This window comes from Brassica napus, chromosome A3, assembly GCF_020379485.1.
Source record: "Brassica napus cultivar Da-Ae chromosome A3, Da-Ae, whole genome shotgun sequence".
NCBI lineage: Eukaryota > Viridiplantae > Streptophyta > Magnoliopsida > Brassicales > Brassicaceae > Brassica > Brassica napus.
In genome coordinates, this window is record NC_063436.1 from 19,960,159 (window position 1) to 19,974,524 (window position 14,366).

General features: G+C 30.0%; 1 protein-coding gene across 1 annotated transcript; it reads left to right on the forward strand.

Moving 5' to 3' along the window:
- The first annotated feature begins 11,229 nt into the window (after positions 1-11,229).
- LOC106389666 (UDP-glucuronate 4-epimerase 6) lies at positions 11,230-13,205 on the forward strand. The gene has a single exon (XM_013829984.3). The coding sequence runs from the start codon at positions 11,449-11,451 to the stop codon at positions 12,823-12,825; it is 1,377 nt and encodes a 458-aa protein (XP_013685438.2). The 5' UTR covers positions 11,230-11,448; the 3' UTR covers positions 12,826-13,205.
- Positions 13,206-14,366: the final 1,161 nt, after the last annotated feature.

Here is a 14,366-nt window from a genome sequence, read left to right on the forward strand (position 1 = left end):
CATAAAATAGTTGGGGTTAATTAGTATTTTTTTTATAAATATAAAGTATTATTAACAATTATTAATAAAATATATTATTTTTAGAGTAAAAAATGGAGTAATACGCTGGAGTAAAACCTTACTTCATTTTGATGTTGCACTATTTTGGAGTAAAATATGGAATAATACATTAGAGATGCTCTAAGTATAATAAAAAAAAATACAAGTAACGAGTGAAGAATTTAATACTACGTACATTTAATGCTCGGCGTATTCTAGCCTTAACCACAACGACCTTTAGTAATGATCTTAGTTACAAGCTCACCAATTATTTTAATCGTTATTTACCTTATGCTTTGTAAACAGATCCACCCAGTCCCAACTCCCAAGGTTTAATACAAACTCTTTCAGACTTCGTGAAATGCCATAACAGGCTACCTTTCTTAGATTTAATATGAACATCTCCGTTTCTACAGATTTTTATTTACTTTCCATATCAATTTAACTGGTGTTTAAAGATTTTAATTTTATTTTAAAATAAGTGATGTTCTCACAATTCTAGGTGAAATTTAATGTCATTTGAAATTTTGATCAATTATAAATATCGCATCTTTTTCTTATTGGTTGAATTAGTTTTATTTAATGTTATTTTATATTCCATCTGTTTCTTAATATTACATATTCTGGAAAAAAAAATTGTTTTTAAAAGATTTATTTTTTTACATTTTCAAGATATGTTTTATTAACTAATTGCAAATTTCAAAAAACTTAATTGCACTTACTGAATTTTTATTGGCTTAAAATTATGAAACAAAGATAAACACAAAAAAATTATGTAAATTTAATGTATTTTATTAAAATATGTGAAAAAATAGAATATGTAACATTAAGAAACAGGGGGAGTATAACCAAAGCCAATTACATAAAAGTTTATATTTTTTTAATATTTGTGCAAAAACCTTAAATACCTCTTAAAATGATACAGATAGAGTATTTGAATATGCAGTTTGATGTCATCAGATTTTTCTTTTAATAAATGAACTTTAATGAAAGGAAAGTAATCAAGTTGTACGAGAAACCACATCCAATACTAAAATATGATATTTTAACCCCAATCTCATCGAAGCAAGACAAATTTGTTCTCCACTAAACATCATGTACTCAAACATTTGTCTCTCCGCCCCCATAGCTGAGGGCGGCGTTGGCCGTTTTAGTAGTTGTGAAGCACGCTATGGACATCAGTTTCACAAAATGTGGATCCATTCCTCGTAAGATCTCAGTCAAGCTATCAACCTAGGTTTGCACAACAGTAGATTATATGGAGTTCTTGGGGATATTGATTAATCATATTTTTTACTAGTGATTGTTATGCGCTTCGCTTGAAAAATTGTATTCTGCTAGTGTTTAATCTTTTCAATATGTTTGAAGTGTTAAGTTATATATTATGTGTAAATCATTATTTATGTAATTACATTTTTATCACTATTTTTTTGTTAAAATTGTTTGTTATTAGGAGATTAGGTATCAGCTTTGTTACAGTTGATCAACCAAATTTCCTAATATGATTGTTGAAATTTTTGAACGTGACTATGTTATGTTCTTTTAGCAGTATAGAGATTTTATCTATGTTTTTTATTTGAAGTCATTTAGTTTTTATTATGCTCTTGTGTATTTTTTGTTGGTAGTTTTATATTGCATCTCTTGTTTGAACTATTGAAGTATATACTTTTTCAGTATTAGAATTATAATTGAACTTATTCTGAATTCAGCATGTAACATTGTAAAATTTTCACATTTATTTAAATACAATAACTTTATATCTTTTATTTAGATCTTGAAAAAAGTTTTTTTTCATTTGGTGTGTCTGTTTACAAATCATATATTTCTCTAATCTTTAAGAAAACCCATGAAAGTGTAATTGTTTTACATTGTTTACAAGGTTTGTTCTACTTTTTTTTGTAACACCAAGGTTTGTTCTACTTTAAATTTGATAATAAGTAGGATAAAGTTTGTTAAAATTGTGATTTATTTAATTTAACACATAAAACATGCATTATTTCTCATTTATATCTTTGTTTTTGAATTTAGTGGTATCTTCATATATTCTACTAAAATTGTTTTGTTAGATGAATCAAAATATAATAACCAATTTACTGTAACAAAATACTATTATTTTAAGTTAGGTAGGCATATGAAACCCTTATATAAATCGTTACTATTTTGCATATGTTATTGTACTTGAAATCAAATGAACCATGTTATCCGAATAACTAATTAATTTTTTAAAAATATATATGAATTTTTTTAGATATGATCTTTACCTTGCCTTTAACTATCACATTCCTAATACCATTTTTTATGTTTACATCAACCACATTTACCTTTATTTTTAAATAATAAATAAACAGTTATAACCTCTGGGTTATAACCCAAGGATTAACTAATCTAGGCTTATGATTTAAAGTTGATGGGTGGAGGTTTGGAAGGTGGAGTTTGGTATTTTAATAAATATATAAATAAATACCTAAATTTTTTGAAAAAGTTTGAAAAAAGAAATTGAAAAATTATTTTTCGAATTTCAAAAAGAAAATTTGCAAAAACAAAATTGAAAAAGTTCGAAAGAAAAGGTATAATTCGAAAACTACTAAAAAAATTATTTTCATTTTATTTTATTTAAATAATTATCTATATTTATATATCTATAAAGCAAAAGTGTAAGAGTTTTTTGCCTCTTTAATGAAGAAAGTGTACCAACAATGTGGTAAAAATGAAATTTACCCTTTACTATATCTAATTTGTGTATTATATACTAAAAATAAAGTAAATATTATATTAAATATAATTATTTTTATTTAATAATATTTATTTTAAAAATATAATTATTATGTATTCCTTTCATTTTATTCATAGGCCTGAAATAATTATTATGGATCCGCTCCAAAATAAGATATCTGGAGCGTCTGAATCTGGATCCGGATAGTAAAGTCTCGGATCCGTTAAAACCAAATCCGGATCTGGATATTTTGATTTTTAAGTCCAGATATCCGGATCTGTATTTTTAAAATTTTTAATTTTTTTAAATTTTATTAATAATTATATTTGATATATTAATATTTATACATAAATTAGTTTAATAATGTTATATTTTAATTTTAATATTATATACATATAAATATAGTTATTAGTCTTGTATAAATATTTAATTTATATATTATTTTAAAATTTTAGTTTTTTTTTTAAATTGCTTTTTAATTATTTTTACGAATCCGAGTATTTTCAGGTAATACAATATCTAAACGGATCCGACGCATCTGGATCCAGATCCGGATACCTTAAATTTTTCGGATACCCGGATCCATCCCACCCCTAGTTCTTAGACATCAAAATTATGTAAAAATCAAATAATTTTAATATACGTTTCAAATCAATTTAAATACATACCAATTAAATGTTAAAATGATGTTATATACATGGAAATAATGATGATATTATTACTGAGTATATATATATGTTTCATAAAATAAATTTTGTTTAGAAAATATTAAAATATTTTTAAATATATTAGTATAACCAAATGTATTAAAATGAATCATTGATTATAAAATAATTATGGACTATTGAATATTACATTAGTACATTTGGTTTAAATAATAAGAAGATGAAAAATATGAGATATTTAATAATTTTAAAAAGAAATTGTGGTGAAGTGACAAATTTTAGTTTACCATTTGATGAGGTGGCTTCATGAAAAAATATTCAACTTTATTAATATAAAAATTCTGGAAATGTTTAAATTTTATTTATCGAAAAACTACAAACTAAAATGTTTAAGTATAAATTTCAGACATTGTAAGAATTGTAAAACATCAGCTTGGGTCATTAAAAGGTTTTAATTATAAATCAGTCAGTTTTACATGCATTGGTGTTGGTGGAAAATATGAGTTATTATCCGTTTTAAATATGTATTCTAAAATACAGTCACCACGGCCGGCTTTCAAAATTGATTTTAGTAGATGTATTAGGTAGTGTGATACAAAACGCTTAATTTTTGTTATCTTGAAGTTGAAAATCGATTAATAAATGATAGATCTACAAGTTTGAAATGTAAATTACATCTAAAAAGTAAAAGAATTAAAGGCTATAAATATTTAACATATAAATGAATAAATGGAATAAAGAAGAATGAAATAAAATGAATGGATTATAATAAAAAAAATAGAATATATTCGTTCTATTTATTTTATATAAAATTGTTATGAAATGTTTTATTTTGTATTTTATTTACTTTTTCTGGAACTGGTAAAATAATCATTTCATTTGATTTAAGTTTAATGATAATAATTGATTGAATTAATTATTCTACATTGTTTTATTCTAAAAATGGGTAATCTAGTTACATGCAAAAACTATACGAAAAAAAGTAAAGTTTATGGCGATGGCAAAGAAAAAACAGTAACTACATATAACTGAATAAAAAAAGATTTTTAGTAATTAAATCCCTCAACTAAAGAGGAATCGTAAAAAAAACTCTCAACTTAAAATCCTGTGAAATAAACCCTCAACTTTAGTTCCGTTAACATATGTTACCCTCCGTCTAAAAAACCTTGACGGAGGGTGACATATGTTAACGGTTTATAAGTTGAGGGTTTATAATGTTGAAAACTTAGTTGAGGGTTTTTTTTACGATTCAAAAATAGTTGAGGGGTTTTATCACTAAAAGTCATTAAAGGGTTTTTAAGTTATTCATTATACATTTATACATTGTTTTAGATTGATTTGTAAGCTTTTAAACCTAATTTATATTTTAATACATTAATCTATTATAAAATTAATTTATACATCTTAAATTAATAATTTTTAACACGATTTATAACTTCAAAATATTAAATTATTTGATATTTGACAATAGTGATATAAAAACATTGTGTGTTTATATCGTCAATTTCAAATATCAAATAATTGAAAGTTTCTAAGTTATATTAAGTCTTAAATAGTGTTGAGGATAATTCATCCATGAAGTCAATCTTTCTATTTGGAGTATGACGTACTTTTTTTTATTTTCATGATTTTCGTCATCAGGCTCATACTTTCCTATATTGTTCTTGATTTATTGTATTACTTTATGTTTCAAATATATTATTGATCAAGAAAATAAAAATATAATGTAGTTATTCAGAAATCAATGAGAATAAAAATAATCATGCATTATTTTAGAGGGAGAGAAGTATGAGCCGGATGATAGAAATCATGAAAATAGGAAAAAGTGCGTCATACCCTAAATAGAAAGATTGACTTCACAGATGTATTATCTCGACACTACCTAAAACTTAATATAACTTAGAAACTATAAATTATTTCATATTTGACAATGACAATATAAACACACAAATTCTTTTATATCACTATTGCCAAATATCAAATAATTTAATATTTCAAAGTTATAATAAGTTGTAACTAGTGTTAAAAATTATTAATTTAAGATGTATAAATTAATATACAAATATATTAATGTATTAAAATTTATAAATTAGTTTTACAGGCTTATAAATCTTAAAACAATATATAAATGATAATAAATAATTTAATAACATTTAATGACTTTTAGTGATAAAACCCCTCAACTAAAGATGAATCGCAAAAAAACTCACAACTAAAAATCCAGTGAAATAAACCCTCAACTTATAAACTGTTGACATATGTCACCCTCCGTCACGGTTTTTTAGACGGAGGGTAACATATGTTAACGGAACTAAAGTTGAGGGTTTATTTCACAGGATTTTTAGTTGAGAGTTTTTTTTACGATTCATCTTTATTTGAAGGGTTTAATTACTAAAAACAAATTGTGGATTAACTTTTGTAGAACTCTCAATTTTCTCGTTAGGCACTAGCTCTAGCGCTAGCTAGACGAGTTTTTCTCTCTTTCATAGGTTAATTAATGGGCTTATTTGTGATATAACCATAAAAAAAAATTAAATTAGTTTTGTAGAAAGAGGTTAGAGAGAGATAGGAAGAGAGAAGAAGAGAGAGAGGATGATTTTGGTTATATAATGAATTAGAGATTTTTGTTTGGTTATACCACCTAATTTCCCTTAATTAATTGTTTTTTTTGTATCTAAGAACATTTCAAATGTGAAATGGCACACAAAATTTTTTGTCTATATTTCATACTAACGTTGTTTTTTCGCTTTAAATATAGAATAAAAAAATAACATAACTTTATATTTTATTCTCTTAGGATATTTCCAATTCCACTATATTTTCAACTCTAAAATAGAGTTTAGAGTGAAAATGTTCCAATGATACTCTACTTTTCTATAATATAGTGAAAACTAGATTTATTCTAAATATAGAATAACTAATTTATTTTTTGTTCATCACTCTATTTTTTACTTTAAAATAGAATACTACTAGAGCAAACTCCAACTCTATTATAAAGTTACTCTATTTTAGAGAAAAAAAATAGAATAAACTATTGGAGATAGTTTTGTAGAGTAACTTTATTATAAAGTAAATTATTGAAACAAATCTAACTCCATAATAGAGTTATTATATTTTAATAAAAGAAAAAAATTTATGTACCATTGAAAATGGTCTAAATTCTATTAGTTCATCTGGAAGTGGCTAGTCCACCTGGAAGATTCCATCTGGAAGCGGCTAATCCACTTTTGTAACGGTACTATTAAATTAAATAATCAATGGGCGTAAAGGTCATCTGAGCATATTATAGACCCAGTTGGTTACTTTTTTTTCGTTTTTTTCCCAGCTGGTTAAAAGAGAGATATGTTATCTTCTTATAAATGGATACTTTCACTTTCTTTATGAAACTATGATTGGACATGAATATCCAAAACCTTCCAGCTTTTCTTCCTGACAAAGCATTATATCATGTCTGCTTTTAATCCAGTTATTTTTTTTCAAAAATGTTGTATCTAGAACTTACTAGCATCATATTTTCAAAATTAGATTTATAACAAATGAATAAATATTAAAATCGGCTTTAAAAAATAAAAAAATAAGATTAAATGTTTTGAATTTTATTTAAATATTGTTTTATATATCCATAGAAAATATATAATTATCATTTATCTTTTTAATGAATGTTAGATAATCACTTTGGTATGTGCTATTTTAAGAATAATTACATGTTATATGGTTAATTGAAGTTCTTTCTCAGTTTTATTTAATTTTATAATAAGAATAAATATTGTTTTGGTCTTGAAACATGGATATTGAATTTTTTTCTAAGAATTTATATTTCTCCTTTCTTGTATTTATCACTAGTTTGATATGTATCAAGTTTATTTGGAAAATATGACACTACTTCTTGTGTTTCATGTAAATTTCGTTGTAGAGAAATTTTTTTGTCTCAAAATAAGTATTATTTTATAATTTAATACAAATTTTATTAATTTTAAATATTATATAAGTAATTTTGTTATTTTCCGGTATGTTTTTCTATTAGTTGAAATGTGATTGTATATAGATAATAAAATTTTATTTAAAAAGTATATAAAATTAAATGTTTTTATTATGTGTGCACAAATCTTAAATGACACATAAAATGAAATGAATGGAGTATTATCTAAGAGACAAACAATTTGTTTATTTTTTATGTTCTTGTCATTTAGAATACTTTTCGAAGACAGTTGGCGTTTCACATGATATTTAATATAGTTTTGGTTGGATAAAATTCATATGCATGCCGTATTCAATACTTCTAAAATCATATGAAAACGATGCAAAACATTCACACTGAATAACTGTACCGACAAAGAGTTCCGTTTTTTCAACTAAAAGCCTTGGAAGGGACCAATATAGGCGACTCTACGGCTTTCCCTGATCGCTTTCAATTTTAATTATTGAAATTTGGCTGAGACGACCGACACTTTTTTTACAACCAGTTTGCAAACAAAAATGATCTCTTTCACCGAATCCTCCCAAAGTTCGATTAGTACAGCCTGGATTAGTACTTGGCTAAGCTAGAAGTGTAAGCGAACTATCACAGTTAAAGCATGACATCTCTAAAAGGGTAGAAACATGTCCCCACTAACCTCTAACCGATCGTTCAGCCCGTCTGATACTTAGAAATATATGTCTTGTACACACGCAAAAACCAATCGTTTCAAGCAAACATTCATGAGTTTATTGAAGACCTATGTCCATTATAACTTTATAAGTATATACTCTAGTAAGTAGTAACTAAGCGAAATTAAGTTTTCAAGTTCTTTGAGAGACACATCCCATGCACAAACATAAATTCTACACATGCAGCTTATATAATTAATTAGCTTGAAATAAAGTTTATTTGAGCTGATTCTGGAAGCTTTTGTCGGTGACATGCCACTAATTGTTACAAATAGAATAGTACACTACATACCGTTCTTTAACGTCCAAGAAATAATTTAGAACGTGTTACAAAAAGAAATTAGAACAAATAAAGTGATAAAAGTATACTTTATGGCTGCCCTTCCAAACAAAATAAAATTAACTAGCATGGGCTTCTGCAATAAATGAAGAACATGGTGAATCTACTAAGCAACAAACGAGGGTTTGAGCTTACTTTGAGAGACCAGTGCAAATCGAAGTCAGATTAAATTAAAACATCTTGCTTGACAATAACCTTAGAATCTCGAGAGATATACACATTTCCACGAATTTGTAGTTTATAATTTATTAATACTGGTATTGCAAAGACTTGTTATCTAATTTATCAGCAAGTAGTATGCATCGTAATCAGAGAGAATATTGACACCCAACCAAAATAAACGAAAATAAAAAGAAGTAATAACGGGGGACCTATACGATATCGCATCCAATGAAAGAAGTTTCAAATTAGACATTTTAAAGCAATTGATATGATTACAATAAAGAAACCACATGTTTATTCGCTAATAACTTTTTACAAGTCAAAAACTTATCTTCTGATTTGAAATCTGACCCAAGGTTTCTTCCAAGTTCCAACTTGTCCATACAATTCTTTGTTTTCTTGTCTTTCATTCTATATGATCACATGTAAAAGTTATAACCAAAATTATTTTACTTGGTTCGGGGATATCATCAGTCAAAGCGAACCACTGATCTGATTTTTGTTTTTGTTTTCCTGGATAGATTTCTACTTCTAAAGTACAGAGTTATCTATTTAATACATGTATTTTAATCTTGCAGTAGAATATTGGATAAAGAAAAGGTAAGTTTTGGCTCTACTGTTTTGTAATATGTTTAGAAGTTAGAACTAAAGCGGAGGTGTAACAATGTTTAGAAGTTAGAACTAAAGCGGAGGTGTAACAATAGAACTTAATTTGTCTTTTTTACTTAGATTATGATGTTAATTAACTTATTCGATTTTGTCCATTTCTCTCACCACTAAGTCGGGATCATACCTATATACTATGGTATATATCACCGAATAAATATTTTTAATAAAAGCTGTACATTTTTAATCTCGGGTAAAAGACTAAATAAACTTTATAAAAAGATTTAAATCTCAGGTTTTATAGAAAAACCTTTGCTAGTAGGGATGAATATTGGTGCATGTATTCAAGACTGGTATTGCATATCTTTAGTTTTGCTACATATAAGCTAGTAGGGATCAACGAGTAGATATCTTTAGGAAATGTTTAAAATGACTTCAAAATAATATAAGCTAAGGGTACAATATTACTTGAAACGAATTGATTCTTTCGTACTCGTTTATATATATATATATATATATATATATCTACTTGAAACTTTGCAAGTCCAGAAACAAGCTGCAGAAATAACTATGCCAGTCTTTAAATTTGATTTGAATTCATCGCTTTATTCATGTTACTGCAATAAGTCGATACTCATGGTGATCTGATCAGATCTAGCTCTAACATTAATGCTCAGAATAGTAATTGCGGTTTGAGCGGTGCGGAACAAACGGTTTAATAGCGGTGCGGTTTTAACAGTTATAAAAATATATAGATATATGATATATGTAGAGATTTTTGTTACTGTTAACTGCGGTGCGGGCGGGGCGATTCGTAACATTCGAAGTCTAATTTTTCAGCTTTGGTATACTATATACTTTTGATTTCTTTTTTTTTTTTGCGCAGAATTCAATCATCTTGTGAAAACGCGTGGACTAACTATTTTATAGCTTTTGTCCTAAAAAGGCGTCATTTATTTTCAACCTGTACTGTTTTAATATTTTTATAATAAGTTGATCACACCCCAATCTCACAATATATGATAATTATAGAACACAATGTAAAAGTCAGCAAATAAAATTGCCTCAAATGTTCACAATACGAACATGTAGAGGGGACTAACATGGGCACATTTTCCTGTCCCTTACACCACGAGACAAACAGAAGTGGGGTTGTCCTCTTGCTTAACCAGTTAACCAATGTGTTAAACTACCTTAATTATTTGAACCATTTTGTTATATACTTTGACAACGAAGGTCCATTACTTATTATTATTCTTCTTCTTATTAACAAAAAATACACTATGCACACTTACTGTTAAGTCTTAGAAGTTAGAACAGTCGCTACTATTTTATTAAAAATCCAGTTGGTTAAGTCCATGTTTTACAATCTCAAATGTTATCTTCGCTTATTTTTTACGTACCTCACATGCTTCTTCTTTTATTATATTGAACAGTGCTGTTTGATATACTTAACTTGACTAAGAAAACATTTAAGTATAGTAAAATCTACTTACTTTAATATACGATTTATTTAAAAAGCTTAAACTTACATGTTATTAGATTTGACTCAGGTTATTTATATCTATATCTATCAATAAATTGTTTCAATTAAAGCTAATATTTATATTTATCTATACCTCTTCTAATTTGTTATCTTCAAATATAAAATTGAAAAAAATATTAAAATGAGAATCTGATTGAATACAATTGGAAATAATCACCATAATGTATCTATAAAGATAAAGAACCCGACTTTAATATCTAGTGATAATGGGAAAAACTGATAAACAGATATTGACTATATAAGTAAATAACCCAAAGACTTTTTGAAAAAAACAAAAGAAAACTCTGTAAGAAATGGAGAACAATCTAAACTTTCTCCAATGTGGCATAAGCCTAACTAGCAAATCCTTCTTGTATTTCGGGTAAATTGACACTCGTGTTTCGAAACCAAAGTCACCATAACAAATTAACAAGTACAGCAATATTTTTTGTACAACCAAACTAATTTATTTATTTTGTTTTAGAAATTAACTCGTTATTTATATTATATATTTATTACAGAGAAAGTGGGTTCCGACCAGCAAAATCTCTCCCTTTCTCTTTATAAAATCATCAGATCGTTCCTTCACTCTGGTTTCAGGGCTCAAAAACTCTCTCAAACCCTCAAAATCCTCCCTTAAAATAATATAATAATTGTAACATTTTTCTTCTGTCCCCTTCTTGGATCCAGGGAGAAGAAGAATCCACAGACATATCTAGATCAGAGTAAGAGTTCCTATCTAAAGACGAAAATGCCCCCATCGGCGACGGCGGCGGATACAAGCAAGACGGTGAAGCTGGAGAGGTACAACAGCTACCTCCGCAAGATCCACAGCACCAAAGTCCTCAACGCTTCTTCCAAAGTCCTCTTCCGAGCAACACTCCTCGTCGCTCTCGTCCTCCTCCTCCTCTTCGCATTCAACTACCACCCACTCTCCGACAGCCGCGCCGCCGCATCGCACCACCTCCACCGACGCAGCTTCTTATCCACCGGAATCTTCTCCTCCTCCTCATCCTCCTCCTCTTCTGCTTGGGAGAAGCACGTGAGACAATCCTCGACAGCAAAACGACAGCACGGTCTCTCCGTCCTAGTCACCGGAGCAGCCGGCTTCGTCGGGTCCCACTGCTCCATCGCGCTTAGAAAACGCGGCGACGGAGTCTTAGGGTTCGACAACTTCAACGACTACTACGACACGTCACTCAAAAGAGCAAGACAAAACCTCTTAGAGAAGCAACAAGTGTTCATCGTCGAAGGCGACCTCAACGACGGTCCCCTCTTGCGGAAGCTCTTCGACATCGTCCCTTTCACTCACGTCCTCCACTTAGCAGCTCAAGCCGGAGTTCGCTACGCCATGAAGAACCCTCAGTCCTACATCAGCTCGAACATCGCCGGCCTCGTGAACCTCCTCGAAGTAGCCAAAGCGGCTAACCCTCAGCCCGCGATCGTATGGGCCTCGTCGAGCTCCGTGTACGGGCTCAACACCGAGAACCCCTTCTCCGAAGAGCACAGGACGGACCAGCCCGCGAGTCTTTACGCGGCCACGAAGAAAGCAGGGGAGGAGATAGCGCATACTTACAATCACATCTACGGTCTTTCGTTAACCGGACTCCGGTTCTTTACGGTTTACGGTCCGTGGGGAAGACCGGACATGGCTTACTTCTTCTTCACTAAAGCCATACTCCACGGGAAGTCGATAGACATTTACCGAACTCAGGACAATCAAGAAGTGGCGCGTGACTTCACCTACATAGACGATATCGTTAAGGGATGTGTCGGTGCGTTAGACACGGCGGAGAAAAGCACCGGAAGCGGCGGGAAGAAGCGAGGACCGGCTCAGTTACGTGTTTACAACCTCGGGAACACTTCTCCGGTTCCTGTCGGGAGATTGGTTTCGATATTGGAAGGGTTGTTAGGGACGAAAGCGAAGAAGCATCTGATCAAAATGCCTAGAAACGGTGACGTGCCATACACGCATGCGAATGTGAGCTTAGCGTATAGAGACTTTGGGTATAAACCAACGACGGATCTCGCGACGGGGTTGAGGAAGTTCGTTAAGTGGTACGTTGGTTATTACGGGATACAGCCGAGGGTAAAAAAGGAAAACTCTCACGCCGATGATTCCGCTTAATAATCTCTCTCTCTCTCTGCTTCATTATCATCACATGCTTGATTTTTCGTTTTACAAAAAAAAAACTATTCACAGGGACAGATTTCTGTATTTTTTCCTTTTTATTTTAAAATGCCAAAACTCATTAATGTGTGGGAATTTAATTGTCACAGGCTGTATGTTATAATAGACAGATATGTAGAAGGAGAAATGAGAAAAAGAGAAAGAAAAAGGGGTATAGTTGGATATATAATTAAGTGGGGTTTGTTATGTAATAAATGATGGGTTAATGATCTTGCTGGAAAGTGTTTAGAGAGCAGATCTTACCTGTTGGATTTTTATAATCAAGGAATGAAACCTGTGATCCATTATCAACTGTAATATAAAAGATTTATTCTCCTTTTCTTTTTCTTTTTTTGCCTTTTCTCTCCTTCACTTTTTTAGATTTGATGTTTTATTTCTTTACTATTTTCATGCCAAAAAGGAGTATAAATGAATTGAACTAAACCGGAAGTAAATATCAAACCGGATTTGACTCGACAAAAAAAACTTTATTGTGCAATAACGAATTGCAATAAACCAAAAAGAGAAAGGAAGAGGACCATTGGACCCATCAATCCATATTTCCAGTTTTCGGTGTTGTTATCTTTCTTTTATTTTTCTTATTGGTTCATTTTGTGTTTACCAATTTTAGCTTTTATTTTCTGTATAATAAGTCGATACAATATCTTACCATTTTTTATTCAAACACAATCTTTAAGACTCTCAAAGGTATGCAACAGTCTTGTAACTCTTTATATAGAGATTATATTTTCTAAATTCATTCGAAAACTAACCATCCTAATCCTAACTCAATTATGATTGGTGTAACTTGGATCCTAAGTTAACTTCATGTTATTTCCAACATAAGAAACAAGCCGGGTTCACTTACATACCTCAAGCAGTTATTATATCCCTTGTTGGGCACCTATTCAACATAAAAACCAAGTCAAAAAGTTGACTTGGAATTACATAGGAGGTCCAAACTAGTAACGACTCACCAAGACACTGTTGGCATATATCCCTTGACTTTGCTGTAAATTACCCATGTGGAGTAGCAGTTGCAGATTTTTCTATCCACCTCCCATTCATAATAATCGGGCTATTGAGTTATATAGCCAATGTTGTCAAGTGTATTTTTATGGATAGTTGATTCTCTGATCTATCAGGTGGAAGGCGTCACTGTCCTTCGCTAGATAGAAGCAAAGTGTTGGTGTGGATGCGATTCCTAGTGTTATCAAACCATTTGAAAGGAAACATTGATGACTACCAAAATATGACCAATGGTCAGTCCAGAACCTACTGCCGACCCCTTAGTTTTATCCATGGAAACATCTCATGCCGCAACTAAAGTAACTTGTTCGCTAGCCAAGAATGAGACTTGTTTCCTTTCATGATCCAAAAGTTGTTGAGTCTACCTTGGAGGACCACTTGCTTAAACCATGCTACCCATACCCTTCCCTGAAAAAGAGTAGACAAACAGGCTTTAGACAATACACTTTATTCCAAATTTCCTTTTTTTA